The sequence below is a fragment of the Panthera leo genome, chromosome B1, assembly GCF_018350215.1.
Source record: "Panthera leo isolate Ple1 chromosome B1, P.leo_Ple1_pat1.1, whole genome shotgun sequence".
NCBI classification, from domain to species: Eukaryota; Metazoa; Chordata; class Mammalia; order Carnivora; family Felidae; genus Panthera; species Panthera leo.
The window spans coordinates 52,311,704-52,334,384 of NC_056682.1; the positions used below are offsets into that span (position 1 = coordinate 52,311,704).

Here is a 22,681-nt window from a genome sequence, read left to right on the forward strand (position 1 = left end):
CATATGTGGTGCATATATGTGAAGCATATAATTGCCAAGATCAATTTCAGGGTTTATCATGTGCCAGGCACTATTATTAACAGGCCTGTTTTATACGTTATCTTTCTTAATGCTACCAATAGCCCTATGAGTTAGGTACTTTAATTCCCCCCATTTTAGAGCTGAGGAAATGGAGGCATTAGAGTGGTTACATTAGTTAACCATTATTGCACTGGGATCTGGAATTTGAGTCTAGCAGTTTGGCTCTAGTCTGACTCTTTGGCCACTTACCTGTGACACCCTTATTTATGGTTATTAACAGACACTGATTTTATGTAATTTACATATGTTGATACAGTTGATAGCTGGGATTTTGAGCCATGACCTTGCTTGCTAACAAAACGTGTTTATTTTCTGATTTCCAGAAATATTTGGACCTTTTTATTAGGCTTTGTTAAGTGGTATCAAAAGGAGTTATTTAGTTTTTCTCCTAGAATAGGTGTACACACTTTTCTTGTCCTTGTGTTCATTCAGCAAATGGTAACTGAGTGTATGTTATGTGCCAGATACATACCTTGTTAGATGCTAAAGGCATGGAAATTAGCTTCGATAAACTATACATCTAGTGGTAAGTACAACGTTAAAGAAATATATTGGGTGTGTATCATTATTGATCATATTTAATACCAATTTGGCAGTTAGAAAGTGTTGAAATTGCAGTATGTTCCTTTTCCTTTCTTTAACTTCCTTTTTATGCCCTAGGCACTGTCTACCTTGGACTCTATCACTCTGATGTACCCTTTCTTTTACCGACCCATGTTTGAAGTGATAGAAGATGGCTGGCATTCTTTCCTTCCTGAGCAAGAGTTTGAACTCTACTCTTCAGCTGTGAGTTAACTTTTCTGAGAGATCTATATGTAATGAGAAATAACCCAGCACCGTACTTGTGAAAATGATCACTTCCTTTTGACAAGTAATAAGGTGTTGTTGGCTTATCTATGCCTAAAAGAAATTTCTGGTAGTGATTAGTAATGCAACTTCTGCCATTCAGAGATTTGCGTAATTTATTTTCAATGCTGTAGCTCAAGTGATTTTTCCACTAGTGGATTTGCTGTATTCCAAATACTACTTTTTTAATTTCGAAAATGACATTGATAAACCATTAAGATCTTCATAAAGGTAATCCTGACATGTTTGAATTAATTGTTGATTATTTTAAAAGTGTCTCCATAGATACAATTTTATATGTAGTAATTAGGGTCTGAGCTATCCCAAAGAAGTCTGTTGAACCCACTGTGTACCTAAGACAGCATTAGAGAAACATAGATCACGTTTGTTTCTGTGGGATAATTTTTATGTTTTTAGAACTTGGGTTATTAAGACCATGTTACTAGAACCAGGTTTTCTTTCTCATTCTTCACTATTTTACTTCTTTCTTTTTCCGTCACACCTATGTAAATGGACCCGGTGGGGGTGGGGCGGGGCATGGGGATGAAGAAGTAGGGACCAGGGTGCTATGTAATTTAAAGAATAAAGATGTTCATGGCAAGCAAAGTGTCAAAGGAACAGGAAGTTCACATTCTTATTTATGGGGCATTTTTGTGTAGTTTGTGGATAACTACCTGTATTTACACTTACATTTAGTGTTTTTATTGCATTACAAACTGCATAGTAAACATTCTTTAAAAAAAAAATTTTTTTTAATGTTTTAATTTATCTTTGAGAGAAAGAGAGAAAGACAGAGAACAAGTGGGGGAGGGGCAGAGAGAGGGAGATGCAGAATCTGAAGCAGGCTCCAGGCTCTGAGCTGTCAGCACAGAGCCCGACGCAGTCCTCGAACTCACGAGCTGTGAGATCATGACCTGACTGAAGTTGGACGCCCAACCGACTGAGCCACCCAGGTGCCCGCATAGTAAACACTCTTAAATGCATGATGCTTTTCTGTTGTGTCAGCTGCCACCTAATGGTTACCTTAGGGGAATCCTCAATTATTTCCTAGGTGGCAAATGGCTGTCACATGGTGGTCAGAAAGAGAGATGTCTGGATGATTTGCTTGGTTACCCAAAACTGTCCATACAGATGACCTGCCTGTGATTTATCTTGGAGATAGGTGCTGTGAGTGAACCAGTGTAATTCTACATTCTACAACTCAACATTCAAGTTAGTCTCCTATTCTGTGCAGAAATCTCCTGTTCGAAAAAACAACCATGATGTTGTTGTTTAGCCTCTGCTTGAACTCTTAGTGTGGGAGAATTCACAAAAACACAATGATGCCCCGTTTGGGGACAGCTCTTATGCTGAGCTGAGCTCTGTCTCCCTGTACACAGAGCCAATGTTTCTGATGTTACCTTGTGTTACCCAATTTATCTTATTCCTCTACCATGAACTGTTCCTCAAATTAAGAACTTTTATGTCCCCATGAAGTTTTCTGTAGATTAAATGTCAGTATTTACCTCAACTTTTCTTCTAGTAACAGTGACCTCAGGTCCCCACACTGTCCTGGTTGCTCTTCTCAACAGGGCCTTCAGTTTGTCATTTATTCTCTTAAACATATGGTACCCATAACACTTGGTGTAGATTGGAACTATGGCTGGTACTTTAAGGCAGCTTAAGTTTGAATTAACATTTTTGAGAATTAAGTTACTAATGAAATAAGTGAAAATTCCTGCATCTCACATGTGTTACTAAGGGATCCTCCCTATGTTTCTGTTATTTTATTTACGTACTAATTTTTACTCAGATTCAATACTTCTCCTTGTAGACATTTTCTTTTTGGCTCAGCTAATTATTTAAGCAATTTGTATGTTTGAAGTTCTGGTATTTTCCTGCAAATTTTGTAATCCACAGATTTAATGAGAACATCTTCAATGCCTTGTTTGAGGTATTACTAGATTATGGAAATTTAAGATGAGCAAAGCATGGTTCCTTCCTTCTACTTGTTCAAAGTCTAGCAATTATTTAAGTAATCAAGTACAATAAAAATAAGTGCTGACAAAAGTATCCACAAGGCACAGGGAAAATGACATAATTAAATTTGTGTTACAGAAAATCAATTCTGAAGCAAAATGCCAAGAAACTGCTTAAGAGGCTACTGTAATAATATAAAGGTGGTTGGATATAGCACAGAAAGATTCAGAAAGTAGAATTAAAAGGCGTTGGTGACCCACTTACTGGATGTGAAAAGGATGCTACCACTGAGATAGGAAAGGCAGAAAAAGAAATATGTGTAGAGGGAATGAGTTCAGTTTAGTTTGGGGCATGGCAATTCGAATGGCCTGTACGGTACATGTCATTGAATGTATACAAGAGATAGTCTAGAGCTTACTTGAGGGATGTGTTAAAAATGAAAAACTGAGACTAACCAGCAAATACATTGTAGAAACCATGAGGAGAAACTGAGATTGCCTAAGGAGCATCTAAAGTAAAAAGGATGCTAAGGATTGAACCATTTAAGAGGTAAATGGAGGAAAAATCCAAGAAAAGAGCAAGTTTCACATAGGAGGGAGTCAACAGTGTGGACAGCTTCTTATTCATTGTTTATTTTCTCTTTCACGGCGTAGAATATAAGCTGCTAGAATATTAACTTTACAAGGGCAGGAACAATGTCATTCTTGTTTTCTACTGTATTGCTAGCATATGATCAACGAAGAGTAAATATTTGTTGAGTGAATGAACGTAGGAATGTGTATTTATTCAGGATAGGGCAGAAGGACAGGAAAGCCTTCTATGTATCATTAAAAATCCTCTGCCAGGTTAGACATCTATCACTTAATATTCTTTGAGTAAGTTTTTTTTTTTTTTTTTTACCATGTAAAAACTTTATAATATTAGCCAGTCCCTACTTCATTATTATGTCCAAAAGAAATGTGTGGTATTGAATTAGTACTAAAGCTAGCTATCAGGATATTGTGGGTTGCATCCCAGATATATTATTGGCTGCTTGACTTTCTGGGACTCCGATTCCATGTCTACAAAATGAAAGTATTGAACAAAGTGATCTCTAGATTTCCTCCTATGTTAAGCATGCTTTTTATTCTAGGATATCATGAAAGATTATTTCAGGTACTTTGTTGAAGTACACATACACAGTATATGTGTACTCACCTAATCTACCACTTTAGAAATTATATATAAAAAGGTGATGAAGTCCTACTTTTGATTGAGTAGCTCCTATCTGACAAGACCTCCTGCAGAGATAGATGACAAACTATGAATAAAACACAAAAAACTGCCATCTGAAAGCTCTGGTAATTGTACAGAAAGCAGCATATTTTGGAGGAATCAAAACATAGAGACAGTGAAGGCCAGAGTGGGATTTCTATTTGGGCGGCTTTGTCCTCAGGTCAGCATAGTTGTGGGATTGATAATGTGGAACAGCTAACGTTCCAATAGAAAGCCCACCTTCTTCTGGTGGGAGGAGCCGGGTGAACGGTTTGGGGCAACCAGAGAGCCAGAGAAGGGGAACCTTGATTTTGTGTGCAGCCTTGAACTTCGGGCTGATCTCGAACCTTGCTTGCATGGGGTAGACTGAGATCAGTCAGAACCAAGATCTGAGCTGCCATGCACCTCAGGTGTGACAGAATTTGCAGTTTAAATCTAATGAAGTTATTTGCCTACTGCAACAATGGGTAGTGCTATGTTCCAATAGAACTTTATTTATAAAAACAGGCAGTGGGCTGGATTTGGCTTGTGGACTATTGTTTGCTGACCTCTCATTAAGATTACAGTTGTTTCCAGATTGCTTTATAGATTCAGTGCAATTCCTATGAGAATTCCAATACGTGTGTTTAATAGAAATTGACAAAATTATCCTAAAATTTATGTGGATATGCAAAGTTACTAGAATAGTCAAAACAATTGTGAAAAAGAAAGGATTTACATTATTTGATTTCAAAACTTAATGTAAAGTTATAATAATGAAGAGAGTGTGGCATTGGTATAAGGGCAGACTTATTGATGAATGGAATAAAAGCTAAAACTATAAAACTTCTTGAAGAAAACACAGGAGAAAATCTTTATGACCTTGGATTAGGCAAAGATTTTTTAGATAGAACACCAAAAGTGACTGAAATCAGATTAATGATTTCCTAGTTTGAGATGTGGAGGAGAGGATATGGACTGCAAAAATACACATGGGATTTTTGTGGGAAATGATTGAAATGTTTGTTATCTTGATTGTGGTGGTGGTTTCATGAGTGTATATAGCTGTCAAGACTCATGAAATCATGCACTCTAAATGGATCTAGTTTATTTTCCCATACAAATAATAAAATCTCAAAATTGATTAAAAAGAAGAGAAAAAACTTAATGTAAGGTTAAGTACCTGATTGGAAACAAAGAGTGATCTAGAATACAGATCTGAAGTAATTGCTCAGAGTGCAGAGCAGAGAAACAAGGAAGATGTGCAAAATGATAGAAAAGTTAGACACGTGTATGAATGATAAAGGGAAAAGATCCAATATTCATTAAATGGGAGTTCAAGAAGATAATAGAGAATATGGGAGAAAGGCACTATTCAAGTAGGTAATGGTTGAGAGTTCTCCAGAATTGATGAAAGCCACAAACTCTTAAAGTGTCCCAGGAAGCACTATGCAAGACAATAAAAAATAAATCTTTAGTTAGATGTGTTGTAGTCCAGCTATTAAATCGTAAGGCAAAGAGAATATCACAAAGTAAGTCGGAGAGAAAAGAGAAACTACATATTGGTGTAATACAATTAGAATAGAAAAAAATTGGATAGAATTAGACATCTATTCATGATAAAAGCTCTTAGCAGAATTGGATTTGAAGGGCATTTATATCATCTGGTAAATGCTGTCTGATAAGTCTGATAAAGCTACCCAAAACAAAAACATGAAAAAAGCAAGTCTTTTATCATTCTCTTTAAGTTCAAGACTGAGACAAGTTTGTCCACCACCACTACTTGCTGGTTCATTAAGACAAGAAGGAAAAATAAAAGATACAAAGATTGAAATGAAAGAAGCAAGACTGTCATTTTTACTTATATGTTTGTCTACACAGGAAACTGAAAGAGTCTTGAGATTGTGAGCATTTCTGTATACCAACCACAGTTTTGAAAAACATATGACTAAAATGCAACAAAAATATAAGGTTTCTAGGAATATATCGAAGAAAAGTTAGGCAAGGCTTTTATTGAGAGAATTGTACAACTTTGTTGAAAAAATTAAGTAAGCTTTAAAAAGGTGAGAGACACTATGCTCATGGACAGGGAGATAGAATATTTTAAAGATGTCTTTAAATGAATCCATAAAATCAATGCAGTCTTACTAAAACCACAATGGGTTTTTACATGAAATTAGATAAAAGTTGCACAGAGAAGCTCAGGTACTCTTGAAGAACAAAAAAGAGGGAGGAGGAGACTTAGCCTACTAAATATCAAGTTTATTCTAAAAGCTATGGGACTTACTACAATAAACCAGTGGGACAGAATAGCGAACCTTCTACGTATGGGAACTTAATATATACCGGAAGTGGCATTGCAGGTCAATGGATGATCATACCATTCTCCAGAGTAGGAAATCAGTAAGTAATGTCTAATAGTGAAATTCAAGAAGTAACAGTATAATCACGTTATTTAGAAATTTGGATGTAGGGGCGCTTGGGTGGCTCAGTCAGTTAAGCGTCCGACTTAGGCTCAGGTCATGACCTCACGGTTGGTAGGTTCGAGCCCCACGTTGGGCTCTGTGCTGACAGCTCAGAACCTGGAGCCTGCTTTGGATTCTGTGTCTCCCTCTCTCTCTGCCACTCCTCCACATGTGCTCCGTCTCTCTCTCTCTCTCTCTCTCTCTCTCAAAAATAAAACATTACAAAAAATTAAAAAAAAAGAAATTTGGATAGAAACACTAGAAATAAAAAGCTATAAGAGTTGAAAATGATTACCTCTGGGGAAAGGGAATTACGTGATGGAGGTGAACAGGAAACAGGTAAATTCCTTTTTTCTTTTTTTAAATAATGAATTTTTTAGAAACCGTCTTTAAAATTGGTAAGAGAATAACCGAAAAGTGTAAGTGGTTTAATTAAAAAATATATTGTATCTTGTAAAAAGGTTTTTAAAAAAATTCTCTTTTCCTATAGTATGTTGAATATGCTTCAATTTTATCTTCCTGGTACTGCACCTCTTGGCCAGTATGTCACGCCAAATCTGATTTATCGGAATGTATCAAAATTTGCATATTCATAACTTTATTTTTTTAACTGTAAAAAGTTTTTTTTTTACTGTCTTCAAGTGGTTTTTATTTTTGATGTTTAAAATAAGTTGTCATTTGATAATCTTATATTGTATACTCTTAGTCCTCAGTATATTGAGTTAGAAATTATTTCATTGATTCCTAAGTATAATTTTTTTTAGCATTAAGTGGTTATTGTTTTAAGAAAGATATCACCAGTCTTTCTGTATTTTTAAATAACAGAAGGGAACAAGGGATTTGATGTAGGTAGTAGCTCTATTGTTATCATCTGGTTAAGCATTATCTAGAATATTACAGTCTTCCTGTTGCTGTACTTAAGAATACCAAAAATAAAGTTAAATGCTACCCCAAAAAGGATGAATGGGATGATGTTGGCCTTGATAGCATGGATATGCTTAAATATATTTAACTTGGAGAATAGGCGACTACAGGGGAAACAACTGTCTTTCACATATTTAATAGGATGCCATGTGAAATAGGAAACTGGGACTGAAGCCATGTAAAAACAATAGAGGAAGTTACAGAGCCACATTTGCCCAATATAAGGAAGCACTTTCTAGGAATGGAGAATACCTAGCAATGTAGGAAACGGACTCTGAAGAATAGAACTCCTTTAAGTATGGGTTGGGTATCCTTATATTAAATTCCCCAGAGATGGCTTCTTCATTGTATGAAAATTGATCTCTAAGGTCCTTTAAAATTTTCAGATTATTTTGTAACATTGAGATACTTGCTTAGCTTTGAAGTATTTTGTGTTTTCCAGACCAGTGAATGGAGGTTAAGCTATGTCAATAAGGAATTTGCTGTCTGTCCTTCTTACCCGCCAATTGTCATAGTGCCCAAATCCATTGATGATGAAGCTCTTCGGAAGGTAGCTACGTTTCGGCATGGAGGACGCTTCCCAGTACTCAGCTATTATCATAAGAAAAATGGAATGGTATGTGTACAGTATTGCTGCTTGATCTATGAATGCCTTGGTTTACAGATCTTTCCTTAGAAATGCTCCACTTTCTGTGTACTTGTTCATTGATGCGATTAGTCTCCCTTGCCAGAACTTCCTTCTTTTAAACATTAGGGAATCAGGAGTAGAGTGTTTTCCATGATTAGGATATGACTTTGAATTCTTCTCATGATGCTGCTGAAAATTAGAAAGGCCAGACAGGTGGGGCGCTTGGGTGGCTCAGTCGGTTAAGCGTCCGACTTCAGCTCAGGTCATGATCTCGCAGTCCATGAGTTCGAGCCCCACATGGGGCTCTGTGCTGACAGCTTGGAGCCTGGAGCCTGCTTCGGATTCTGTGTCTCCTTCTCTGTCTGGCCCTCCTCTGCTCTCTCTCTCTCTCAAAAATAAATAAATATTAAAAAAAAAAAAAAAAAAAAGGCCAGGCAGGTTTATTTTAAGGACTCAGTACTAAGGGAACTAATGTTTATTTGATACTTAAAATAACACTGTTAGGTAGAAAAATAAATTTCTCTGACCAGAATAATGGCAGAATTCTTTTTTAAAATTATTTTTACCCAAATTTCCCTGTAAAAAGTAAATTGAGCAGACATTTTTATTTTCAAAAAGGAGAAGAATGTCACGTTATTAGTTACAATTTAAGTAAACACAGGAGTCAGTAATTGAATAGTGCTTGCTGTATGTATGTTTCCTAAATATTTTCTAAATCTGTTTCTGTCCTCTTATTTTCTCTCAGTCAATAAACTTGGCTTCTCATTTTGAAACCAATAGTAAAATAGTGGATAAGTTATGGTCATTTTCCGTTGCCTTTTTTCCCCTGGATAATAAGTCAAGCATGGATATTTAGGGTAAAAAAATTTCCAAAAAATTTGCTACTTTGGCATCAGATCATCTATCCCATTTGCATAGTAGTATTTCTGTTTGTTAGAGAGTTCATTACAAAGCATTTTAAAAAGGGATATTAAATATACTATATGTCCATTTACATGGTTAGTGCAGTCTGGGAGTTAGCCATTGTCATCCTCTGGATGACCTTTCTTGATCATGTTAAATTTCAAGGTAGTGAAGATAACAGCACATGTTATGGGGAGAAAGTGAAATAACTCTAAACCATTCACCAAGGAAGAGATCTGTATAATATTAATTTCTTGAGAAAATGAAAGGTTTCAAAATCAAACCTTTCAAAATATATAGTTGATGGTCTTTGGAAATAAGTTTCTAAATCCTGAAATATTGAACAGGATGAAAGAGGGTAACAGGAGAATAAATAATAGACAAGCAGCTTTAAAGATATTAAAAATGATTCCCCAAACACAAATAGTACATAAACTTTATTTTACCATTGGTGGCTTTTCTCTTTATAGTTTTTCTCTCTTTATAGTTCTTTCTTTTTTTATTTTTATTTTAGAGAGAGAGAGCATGAGAGGGGAGAGGGGTTGGGGGCAGGGGGGAGAGAGAGAATGAATGTGAATGAATCCCAAGCAGGCTTCACACTCAGCACAGAGCCTGATGCAGGGCTTAATCCCATGACCCTGTATCATGACCTGAGCTAAAATCAAGAGTTGGTCGCCAAATCTACTGAGCCACCCAACCGCCCCTCTTTTTCTTCTTCTTCTTCTTCTTATTTTAGAGAGAGAGAGAGAGTACACTTGAGCTGGGGAGAGGGACAGAGGGGGAGAAAGAGACAGAGACAGAGAGAGAGAGAGAGAGAGAGAGAGGGGGAGGGAGGGAGGGAGGGAGAGAGGGAGGGAGAGGGAGACAGAATCCCAAGTAGAGCATGCTGAGCATGGAGCCTGATGCAGGGCTTGATCCTATGACCCTGGGACCATGACCTGAGCCAAAATCAAGAGTTGGACGCTCAACTGACTGAGCCACCCAGGTACCCCATCTCTCTCTTTATAATTCTTGATTAAACCTGCCAACCCTCTTTATGTAGTTGAAGCAAAAGTTTACTGGCACATAGGCCATTATTATTATCTCTGTTACAGGGCTATGTCCAGTAAACAATTTACTAACTAAACAAATTGTGGTAATTGATCTCTTTAGCAATTGTAATTTATTATGTGGAAGTATTTTGAGAAGTAGGAAGAAAAATTGTGTTAAAGTGCAAGGCTTATTTTTGTTCTACAGTTATTAACTATTGCAAATATGTGGAAATATTTCTTTGTTTTACGATCATATTCATCTTCAAAGTGCCACACAATTGTTTTTGAGATACTCTTAATCTAGCTAATTTATTTCTATTTTCAGAAACTTTCAAAGCAGCTACTCTTAAATTTTAAACTGCATCGTGCTTCTAGGTAATCATGCGAAGCGGTCAGCCACTCACTGGCACAAATGGGAGAAGGTGCAAAGAAGATGAAAAGCTGATAAATGCTACCCTCAGGGCAGGGAAACGTGGCTACATCATTGACACACGGTCTTTAAATGTAGCTCAGCAAGCTAGAGCCAAAGGCGGCGGCTTTGAACAAGAAGCCCATTATCCCCAGTGGAGGCGGATTCATAAGTCCATTGAGAGGTAACAGACTCTGGAGACAGTAGTAGGCTCTTATTTGAAGCGAATTAGAATGGGTGAGCCCTTAGCTGCAAAAATCACAAGTTCTCAAATGAACCTACGCATTAACTTAGAGTCGGAAATCGGCTGGATCTCCTGTTGCGTTTTATAAGATAAGCAGGAAAAGTATCTTGGATGCCCACAGCTGACTTTTAGTCAGGTAGCATGCTTTTCTCTCTCTCTCTTTTTTTTTTAATGCTTCATTTATTTATTTATTTTTATTTTATTTATTATTTTTTTTAATTTACATCCAGCATGCTTCCTCTTAAGTTAACTCTGAAATTTCATCTCCGCAAGGTCAGAGGTCTGCTCCTCTCCTTGTAAGATCAGTGGTCATCAAACTTACTGAACAGATACGCCACGGATAAGTATATTTTTCTAAGTCAGAAGACTAGACACTTTCCCCCACACCCTCCTATTCTCCCACCCTGTTTCCTCCACCTACATCTTGTTTATGTCTACAATTAGAGGTTTATAGGGACTTCTGGAAGGGTGGGTGGGAGTTGGAGCTAATAAAACAGTGGGGTCTGAGCTGGCCTTGGGCATCCCTGCTAAAGGTACTGGGTATCCAGTGTTGGATCTGTGGAAATAGGATTGCAGGTGTCAGTGGTGCGGCCTCGTGACTTCTTACAAAATGCGGTGTTCTGGCCCACTCCCCAGTCAGGTAATTTAGCTATGTAAACTGGGTTTAATCTGTTCAGGTGAGGAATGGTTTACCATGACAGGCATTTTAAGTATCTTTGCTGCCATGTTTACATATTATTTTTTCAGTGTTTAATCATCAAGTTATTGTCAGTAAGGTAAATATTTTTATACCATTTTGAGCTACTTTTCCTCTTGGATATATTGGAGGTTGAAGTTTTGGTTGGTTTCTCTCTTCATCAGTGTGTTTTCTATTTTCTTTTTACTTTTTCTTATTTTTTAAAGGTATCACATTCTTCAGGAGAGCTTAATCAAACTCGTGGAAGCTTGTAATGACCAAACACATAACATGGACAGATGGCTCAGTAAATTGGAGGCTTCTAACTGGCTGACTCACATCAAAGAGATTCTTACAACTGCCTGTCTAGCGGCTCAGTGTATTGACAGGTAGAGTGTATTTCGGTGTTCTGAAATGGGACACGCAGCGCTAACTAGACTTTGCTTTTATCCAGACATGTGTTTATATATTTGTTAAAAGTTTTTTAGTCTCTATTCTATGTTGAGATCATTGCATAAATTACTGTATAAGGTGGTCAATGCCATTCAGTGCTATCAATGAAGTGTGTGCATAGAGTCTGGCATTTAATTGGTGATTAATATTTGTTGAACAAATATGAACCACAGGCACACATCTTCAAGGACACAAAGCTTTTAAATACTAAAGGAACTCTTTTTTTCTATAAAATCCTTGAATTGTGAATCTACCTATTTTCCTTTGCTTAAACTGTGAACAAGAGTGAAAAGAAGTTTTCTTATTTGTTCTCAGAGGGCCAGGCTTGCCTTCTTACTTTCGAAATATCAATGAGAGGAAACATGTAATTTTGTTACACAGTAAAATGATTCTTTCTAATCTCTCAGATATCTTATTACAAAGTACTTGATACGTGCCATTATAACAGGATCTCAAGTTGAGAAAACCCGATGGCAGTGACGTAAAGTATATGAAGTGATTTTAGTTTATTCATTCAGCTGAAGGTTGCTAATCCTTGAGACTTGAAGCAGAGGACTTGAACAGAGAACTCTGGTATAAGTTGTTGCAGAAGCTTAGAATGCCCCTTTTAAGAAGGGGATTCTTCTGAGACAATAGGTAGGTGTAAGTATTGCCACTACATAGTTGGATGACACTTTTCCTTGAAACTGTAACTTGTCTTATTGGTGCTTCCAAATTAGGGAAATAGACATATGTAATTTTTTTGTGGTTAGTGAGAAATTGGTAATAGAATGGGTTGCTTAAGGTCATGTGGTGAATTAGTGACAACACCAGAAATGGGTAGAGATTTTTGGTCTGGATTCTCAGGCTGTCACTAGTTTTTTGTTTTAGGCAAAGCTCAAAGCTCATTTATCTAACGAAATATGGGAGTTAAAGAAGAGGTTCTACGACAGACAAATCAATACTACAGAATGATGAGGTGTTGATATTAAAGGTTCTGTTTCTTTTTAACCCAAGTTAAAAAGATTTCCCCTTACATGATGAGTACAGAGCTTCTGTTTTCTTATGAACCATAAATTGTAATAAACATTTCTCACCGTGTTGTCCGAATTTGCAGCCGTAATAATGGGATGCTGCAGATTAAGGGAACCCTAGGTGCAGAACAGTATTTGCTATCTCCATCTTTGTTTAGAGTCAGCTGGCCACCTTAAACAAGGACTTCCACATTCTTAACAAGAGTTGAAGGTTTTGGTTTATTTTGCCATGATTGAGTTACCTTTTCTGATATTAGGCTTATTATTTATACCTCCATAAAAGTCTGCCCTTATAATTAACTGCTCAAAATGTAAAAATAGACCTTAAATGAATTGAATTGAATTTAAAATACGCCACAGATAACTAAGATATATAGATTCAATATATACATCAGAAGCCTTAAACTATTTACTCATACCGTTCTACCTAGTCATGAGGTTGCATTCTTAGAATAAGGTTGTTAACCTAACCAGGGACCTTTATTTTCAAATTAAGAACTCTCAAATGATCCAGCAAAAGACAAAAAGCTAAGTATGTCATCTGTAGTGTAACAAAAATTGACAATGACCTAAATGTCTAATTCTCAGACATTTCAGCAAATTATAGTTGATCACCTAATAGAATATTATATAACCATGAATACAATACTTCTAAAGGTGGTATAGAAACATTGGAAAATGTTTATAATAAAAGTGGAAATAGTAAGAAATTACCTTATGTTATAGCTACATAAAGTATATATGTATGTGGGAAAAGAATTAATGGTAACCAAACTGGAGACTCTTCTGGGAAATTTTATTCACTGTCATTTCAATATAAGAGGTAGAAGGGGAGAGGAAAGAATGTAGTTAGTTTAGTTTTTGGTGTTTCCTTCCACTCTCTTTAGAATATTGGGCCCCAGACTCCTCCTAAATATTGTGGTATAATAGTATCATTGCCACTGAGTTTCTAGATTGAAATTTTTATGTTTTGTTTTATGTATCTTGTTTTCATGTTTCTAAAAATGTGGTTTAGGACTTGTTTCCTAGATTCATTACATTACAGTTTATGAAGGCATCCTTACAGTCAGCTGAGGTGGAAAGATAGAATCAAGGTCAGAGAGATACAGAAAAATAACTTTAAGTGTGTGTTCCTAGGTGTGATGAGAAAAGGCTTTAGTTAATTTAATAGGCAGAAAAGGTAAGTGCTTACTGTGTGTGCATGATAAGGACTGCTTTTGGGTTTTGTAAAGGGAGAAAAAATTCAACTAAAAAGTTTTGTGAAACTTGTTGTAAGTTAAAGAGGTTCTTGCCATGTGAAATTTGGAACTTATAGTTTTATTTATTTATTTCTCCTAAGAGAAGCTCTCTTCATTTGCCTTACTTAGACTCTAAACCCTGCTGGACAGAGCAGAATGCATGAGTTTGTACTCAGGAAATGTTTATTATTAACAGAGTTGATTGACCATGTTGGGAGTATCCCATTTGTACTCTGGATTTTCCTATCAGGGAAGGGGCATCCATATTGATTCATGGAACAGAAGGAACTGATTCCACACTTCAGGTTACCTCCCTGGCCCAGATCATCTTGGAACCGAGAAGCAGGACCATCCGTGGTTTTGAGGCCCTGATAGAAAGAGAGTGGCTGCAGGTGAGAAACACTGTTTGATGTGCACAGGAACTGCTAATAATAATGGGTGTGATCCTAGTTGTAGGACAGACATAATGTATGAAGTTTTGATTAAAATGTTTACATTATATGTTTAATTTTCTGGAGGCAAATAATCTGTCTTCCTCTCAGTAAATGTTTATAATCTTTACTGCCTCTCAATTTTGTACCTGTCTTTGCTTATATTGCTCATTTGGCATTTTATTCCCCTAACAAGCTCTCACTAGTTGTACTTTGTTACCTACAAGGGAAAGAACAAAGAGCGTAAAACGTAGTCTCTGTCTTGCAGAGCTTAATTTTGCTAGAGATAAAAAACATAAAGCAGGAAAGGGATGTGGGGATTTGTAATTATAAGACGTGTGCTTTAGTGCTTTCTGCCTTTTGCTTGTCTGGTTCCCCTCTATCCTCTTGCCCAACCAGGTGAAATCCTTCTCATGCTTTAAGATACAGCTAAATGTCACTGCTGTCCTAAAGTCTTGGGACCTTAACCTTCTTCACAGATAAAATCCATCCATTGTCTTCATGATTTGTTTCCTAGACCCAAATAAAGTGATTCCTTTGAGGTCAGGGAACCATGCGCAGCTACTCTATTATCCCTAGGAGACAATGCAGTGCTATCACGTAATGCTGAATGACAACTGAAAGAAAGTTCTCATGAAATAGATTGAAACCTCCAAGTCAGAGATTAATTTATAAATGTATATACACTGTGTAACTTAGCAAATAATTGTGATTAAGAACAGATGTTTAGATATATCTTGAAAGTGGAAGTATCTCTGGAGAAAAATAATTTCTGGACCTTCTAGTTAAAATTCAGGTTTGTTGCGTGTTAATGCTGTTATGGATACCTTGTCTATCTTGCCTGACAACTGATTTGTATCTCTGTTCAAATCAGACCATCCCAAATATTTGGCAAAAATCTATTCAGCCACATTCCTCATGATGCATAGCAAACAAATAAAATGAATATGACTTACTTACTCATATATTACCATTTTAATGAGTATCGAAGTACCATTAGCCACTAGAAAATGCTGATGTCATTATCTTTGTCTGGTAAAGTAGTATAAGGATCCAAAGATAAAGCAAGTTTGTGAAATACCTAGAAGGGTGTCATTTGGGACAAGGTCAGTACTCAGGTTCTGGGTGGGCCAGAGAGCCAAATGATTCTTGAATTTCCTTTAGTCAGTACATGTCAGACTCCTCCAATTCTTTTTGAGAGAAGAGGGGAGCTAGGGACAATTTTTATCTCTAATATAAAAGTATTCATAAATATCTCTTCACACTAACTTTTTTCCCATATGTAATTAAAAATTGAATATCAGGAGTGACTTTACAAAGTTTGTCTGTGAGAGCCCCAGATTTATTTCCATTTAGTAGTGAGGCTTACGTAGCTTACAACAATCTGCAGTGCTTTGGACAGATAAAATGTGATAGCTGTCTTTTGTTTTGTACTTGAAGACCTTACATTCTTTGACTTTGCTACCAATTACAGAGACCTAGAAAATTTTATTTTATGAAGTTCACCAAGGATAATTGCAGTTCTTATGGTTATGCCGTAACTGCATGGCCTTGTTACATGTTTGGAAGTTGTGTTTCTTTCCTTAGATGCTAAAAATTGTTTTAAGCCAAGAAATCATTAATGTAAACAGCAGCCATCCAAATTACATGATGTTCCATTTAATAAGTTTTGTTGTAACTGTGTGAAATATGTTAATAGAATGTTCTGTAATGTGATCTCAGTAGGCTATGACTGTCACCTTTCCATCTTCTGTCTTAGGCTGGTCACCCATTTCAGCAGCGCTGCGCACAGTCAGCCTATTGTAATAGTAAGCAGAAGTGGGAGTCACCTGTATTTCTTCTCTTCTTGGACTGTGTGTGGCAGATACTTCGTCAGTTTCCCTGTTCTTTTGAATTTAATGAGAATTTCCTCATCATGCTCTTTGAGCATGCATATGCCTCACAGTTTGGAACATTTCTCGGCAACAATGAAAGTGAAAGGTGAGTACACTGTTTACATGGGATGGGGGCCATTTTGTTTGTAATTGTTTTGGTCACCTCCTAAAAGAGACCAGGATTTGGTTCCATATTAATGTTATTTGTAAGATGGTAGAGGTTACAATTAGTATAGATAAATTACATAACGTGTGTTCTTATTATGAGCCTATCACATGCTAGGTGAGAACATGTCCTAGATTTTGTTCTGTTAGATTAAAATTAGTCTACCTACTGATTTAAAAGCTTTGAGTAAATTCGGCAACCATTTAAAATGTTAACTTCCTTATCTAAGATCATGGTAATCTTATATCTGGAAGAGGCCCCTCCATCCAATTTTATAGATTAGGAGGGTATCCAAAAAGTTAAATGATGCAGCCAGTTGGTCACCAGTAGTAGGGCTAGGATACAGGTCTTCTACTCCTGCTCCAGACTTTCTTTATTACACCTGGAAACTGCCCTCAGGCCCAGAGTGACAGTCTCACTTCACAGCCTACACTCTGTCAAGTTCATAGGTTTATTTAGAAGATTCATATCAGAATGCTCTTTAAAGGTGATCAACTGGTAATTTCAATTGGGTACAGTCAAAAGGCTTTCTCTTTTTTCTGTTGTCATTCTAGCTGAAGAGACAGTTTTGTTGATCTTTTCAGAGAACTGACTTTTGGTTTCATTGATGCTCTCTATTATCTGTTTATTTTCTGTTTTGTCCATCTATTCTCTACTGTTCATTTTTTTCTTCTTTCTGCTAGCACTGGTTTAGTTTCCCCTATTTTTCTAGTTCCTTAAGATATAAAGTTATCGATTTAAAAGTTTTGGGGGTGCCTGGGTGGCTCAGCTGGTTAAGCCTCCAACTTTGGCTCAGGTCATGCTCTCATGTTCATGTGTTTGAGCCCCATGTCGGGCTCTGTACTGACAGCTCAGAGCCTGGAGCTTGCTTTGGATTCTGTGTCTCTCTCTGTCTGCCCTTCCCCGCTTGCACTCTGTCTCTTTCTCTCTCTCTCAAAAATAAAAAAACAGACACTAAAAAAAAAAAAATTTTAAGTTTTTGATTTGAGGTATTTGTTCTTTTTTAATAGAGGTTTTTACTGCTATAAATATCCGTCCGAGCACTGCTTTTCACTGGGTCCCCATACGTTGTGTTAGCACGTTGTGTTTTTCTTTTCATTCATCTGTTAAGTGTTTTCTAATTTCTCTTGTGATTTCTTCTTTAACCCATTGGTTGTTTAAAATTGCTTTATATAATACCACATGTTTATGAATTTTCCATTTTTTCTTATGTTATTGATTTCTAATTTCATGCTGTTGGAGAAGATACTTAGCTGGCTTTTAAACTTTTAAAATTTATTGAGATTTATTTTGTGGACTAACATGTGATATATCCTGAAGAATGTTTTATGTACACTTGAGAAAAATGTGTACTCTGATGTTGTTGAGCAGAGTATTATATATTTGTTTTACATTTTATTCAAATCCTGTTATTTCCTTATTGATCTTCTGTCTAGTTCTATACATTATCAAAAGTGGGATATTGAAGTCCTCAACTATATTGTAGAATTATCTATTTCTCTCTTCCATTACATCAGTTTTTGCTTCATATATTTTGTGGCTCTGGTGCAAAGTGCCATAAATTATATGTTTGTAATTATTTGATCTTCTTCATGGATTGACTCTTTTTCCAGTTTATAATGTCCTGCTTTGTCTCTTGTAAGAGCTTTTGCCCTTAAGTTTATTTCATCTGATGTAATATGTCCTCCTTAGCTCTCTCTGGGTTACTATTTGTATGAAAAATCTTTTTTCTTCCTTTTACTTTCAGTCTATTTGCGTCTTTTGTAGACAATATATAGTTGGATCATGTTTTAAAATCCATTCTGCCAATCTCTGCATCTTGATTGGAGAATTTACTTCATTTATATTTAAAGTGATTACTGAAAAGGAATGGCTTATTTCTGCCAGTTTGATATTTGTGTTCTGTTTATTTTATACTCTTTTGTTGTTCATCTCCTCCATTACTTGCCTTCCTTTGTGTTTAATTGATACCTTATAGTATACTATTGTGATTCCCTTCTTGTTTCCTTTTGTGTATATTAAAACAGTTTTTTGGGTTTGTTTTTACTGGTTACCAGGTGGATTTCAGTTAACATCCTAAATTTATAACAATCTACTTGACTACAAACTTAGCTTCAGTGCATATGGCATACAAAACTTTGCTCTTCTATACTCCACTCCTCTATGTGTTATCCCAAGTTATATTCTCATATATGCCCATTAACATGGATTTATTATTATTTTTATCCATTTGTCTTTTAAATTATGTAGGAAATAAAAAGAGGAGTTACAAATCAAAAATACAATAATAACTTTTATTCTTTCCTATGTAATTATCTTTGCCGAATTGTATGTTCACATGGCTTGGAGTTACTGTCTAGTGTCCTTTCATTTTAGCTTGAAGGATTCCTTTTTGCATTTTTCTTGCAAAGCAAGTCTTCTAGCAATGATCTCCCTCAGTTTTTATCTTATTGCCAGATGTGTAATTCTTCGTAGGTAGTTTGGTTTTCTTTTAGCACTTTAAAAACGTTATTGCCCTCTCTTCTGGCCTCCATGGTTTCTGATGAGAAACCTGTTCTGGAGGGATCATGTAGGATCCCTGTATTTGAGAAGTTGCTTTTCTCTTGCTGCTTTCAAGATTCTCTGTCTGGCTTTGACAATTTGATGATTATGGTGTGTCCAGTATGGGCAGTGAGTTGCTTTTATCCTTCTTGGAGCCTGTCGCGCTTCTTAAATATGTAGATTTGTGTCTTTTATCAAGTTTGGGGAGTTTTCAGTCCTTAATATTTGCATGTGTGTGTGTGGTTCTTTTTGTGTTTGTGTTTTTTCCCCCATTTGTGTTGAGGTATAAATGACAAATTGGCCATGAATTCTTTATATATTCTTTTGTTCCCTTTCTCTCTTCTGTCTCTGGGACTCCCATTATGCGTATGTTGGTATATTGCTTAGGCTCTGTTTGTTTTTCTTTATTCTTTTTTTGTTCTTCTCAGAGTGGGGAATTTTTGTTGACCTGTCTTCAAATTTGTTTATACCTGTGCCTGCTCAAATCTGTAATTAAAACCCATCTAGTGCATTGTTTTTTTTTTTTTTTTAATTTCAGATATTATACTTTTCAGTTTCAGAATTTCTGTTTGGTACTATTTTATAATTTTGTCTATTGATATAGTCTAGGTTTTGAGACCTGTTCTCCTGGTTTCCTTTAGTTCTTTGTCCTAGTTTTTTTTTGTTTCGTTTTGTTTAGCTCTTTGAGCATATTTCAGACAGTTGATTTAAAATCTAGTAAAACCCACGTCTGTGCTTTCTCAGGAACAGTTTCTGTTAATTTTTTCCTATGAATGGGCCATACTTTCTAGGGTTTCTTTTTGCATTATTTGTAATTTTAAATCTGGACATTTAAAATATTATAATGTGGCTCTCTGGAAATCAGATTCTTCCCACTCCTCAGCATTTGTATTTATTGCTTTCTGTGGGCTGTAGCTGTTTATTTAGTCATTTCTGGGTTTTTTTAAATATAATTTGCTGTCAAGGTAGCTAACACAGTGTGCTCTTGGTTTTGGGGGTAGATTACCGTGATTCATCGCTTTATTTAGTCATTTTCTAAACTATATTGTAAAGCGTATTTTTTTTTCATGTGTGGTTTCTGAAGTATCTGTTCTTTTAGTTTGTGTTCATCTAGTGTTTGACAGCAATTTTCTTGAGTGCCAGGAACCAAAAGAGAGAGATGAAAAGAGGGAGGGAAAAGAGAAAGGGAAAACCACTCAAGACAAAGGAAAAATCCTTTTGCAGTCTTTGCAGATGGGCTTTTTGCTGGAATATTTCTTCAGTGCTTAAGCTTCAGCCTTCACTTCTGGCTCTCACTGAGCCTTGAGATCAGCCAGAACCAAAATCTTGGGATCTTCTTCGGCCCTTGCGAGCAGGTTTCCTGCATTGGGCATGCATGTGGCTTTCTGAATTCCTCAGTATACATGGGCACCTTTGAATACTCTGGTTTTCCAAAGAATCTTATTCCCTAGGCTTTTGGTGCTCTGGTGTTTCCTTCACCCATCATCTTTTCCCCTAGAAGACTGCAGGTTGCCCGCTCATCTTATGTTTTCTAAGAACGCCCATCACCTTTCTGCCCACGGTGGTTTCCAAGCTAGACATGACAAAGACAAGTCCGAACCCTTGGATAAGTTAGAACAGAGAGACACAATTCTTTGTGAATAAGGACTGCTGTGTTCCCTCTGGAGCCAGGACCAGGGTCCCATACTGAGAACATGGGCTGCCCTCTTCAAGACCTCCAGGAGCTAGGAAATGGGTGAGGCAAGAGCAAATAAAAATGCCATAAAGCTTTGTGATTGTTTTTAAGTCCCCTTTTCCTCTTGATTCTTCATTTGCTTGTGTGCTATAAACTTTGGACTATTTCTGAGAAGTCTGACAAAGTAGGGGTTTTTTTTTTTAATTTTTTTTTTTTTTTAATGTTTATTTTTGAGAGAGAGGTAGACAGAGTGTGAGCCAGGGAGGGGCAGAGAGAGAGGGAAACAGAATCCAAAGCAGGCTCCAGGCTCTGAGCTGTCAGCACAGAGCCCGATGCAGGGCTTGAACCCACAAACCGTGAGATCATGACTTGAGCTGAAGTTGGATGCTTAACCAACTGAGCCACCCAGGCGCTCCTGACAAAGTAGGTTTTAACAGTTTCTGCTTGCATTATCAATGTTCCTGTGGAGGGATGGGCATTTGGAGCTGCCTACTCTGCCATTTTTGCTGGCATCACTCTTCATTTTTGAAGTAATAGTCTTTATCTTGCAGCACTTTGAACATGTCATACCTGCTTTCTGGCCTCGTGGTTTCTGATAAGTCAGCCACTATTTTCATTGAGGGTCCCTGGTACATAATGGATCATTTTTCTCTGCTTTTACAATTCTCTTTTTCTATGACTTTTGACAGTTTGACATTGATGTGTCCTAATGTGGAACACTTTGAATTTATCCCACTTGGAGTTCCTTGATCTTTTAGGGTATGTAGATAATGTCTTCATCACACTTGAGACCTTTTTAATTTTTTTTTAATGTTTATTTATTTTTGAGAGAGAGAGAGAGTGAGAGAGACAGAATATGAGCAGGGGTGAGGCAGAGAGACAAGGGAGACCCAGAACCTGAAGCAGGCTTCAGGCTCCAAACTGTCAGTACAGAGCCTGATGCAGAGCTCGAACTCATGAACAGCAAGATCATGACCTGAGCCAAAGTCGGATGAGCCACCCAGGCTCCCTTTTTCTCTTCTCCTTCTGGAACTCCCATTATGCATATGTTGGTATATTTGGTGGTCTTCCACGGGTTTGGAGATTCTTTAGAATTTTCTTCAATTTTTCTTTCTTTTCCTCAGAAATTAATAACCTCAATTGACCTATCTTCAAATTCTAGCTTACATCTACTGTTGACCTCCTATGGTCATTTTTTCATTTCAGTTATACTTTCAAATCAGGGTTTCTGTTTGGTTCTTCTTTATAATTTTTACTTCTTTACTGATATTGTCCACTTGGTATAGCATTGTTATCATACTTTAACTTTTCAGGCATTTTTCTTTAGCTCTTCGAACATATTTATGATAGATGATATAAAGTCTTTGTCTGGTAAGTTCAATATGTCCTTCCTCATCCAAGGGACAGTTTCTTTTGACTGCCTTTTTTTTTACCCATGCATTCCTGTTTCTTTATGTGCGTTATAATTTGTTTTTTGGAAAACTGATGTTTTAGATAATATGGCAAATCTGGAAATTAGACCTTCCACCCTCTGAATGAATAACTCATTCACCCTTTGCTGAGGGGCCCTATGTGTGTGTTAGGCATGACTTCAACTCTCAGGTGGTTTACAACTCTGCTTTAGCCTTCAGCTTGTACAGGGCCCCAGGTTCAGCCAGAGGTGAAAGACTGGGACTATCTCAAGCATTTTCTGGGCATGTGCACACCCGTTTAAATTCCCAGGAATATGTCAGAGCTTCACATAGCCCCCTCCCCACCTCACCCCCATCCCCTGTTGCCCATGGACATCTCATTCCCCAAATCTTACTTTTACGATTTTTCCCAGGCTCTTATTTGCCCCAGTTGTTATGGCAGCCTCAAGCAGCTGTGATGTTAAATAGTTTCTGCTCAT

At 36.8% G+C, this 22,681-nt stretch overlaps 1 protein-coding gene across 2 annotated transcripts in view; it reads left to right on the top strand.

Moving 5' to 3' along the window:
- Positions 1 to 22,681, top strand: part of MTMR9 (myotubularin related protein 9) — a 50,251-nt gene that overhangs the window by 17,165 nt on the left and 10,405 nt on the right. For both annotated transcript variants that reach the window (XM_042935021.1, XM_042935022.1), the window contains exons 3-8: positions 742 to 867; positions 7,951 to 8,124; positions 10,446 to 10,663; positions 11,627 to 11,788; positions 14,354 to 14,495; positions 16,294 to 16,514. In XM_042935021.1, the coding sequence (XP_042790955.1) occupies positions 742 to 867; positions 7,951 to 8,124; positions 10,446 to 10,663; positions 11,627 to 11,788; positions 14,354 to 14,495; positions 16,294 to 16,514 (1,043 nt within the window). The remainder of the gene's footprint in view (positions 1 to 741; positions 868 to 7,950; positions 8,125 to 10,445; positions 10,664 to 11,626; positions 11,789 to 14,353; positions 14,496 to 16,293; positions 16,515 to 22,681) is intronic.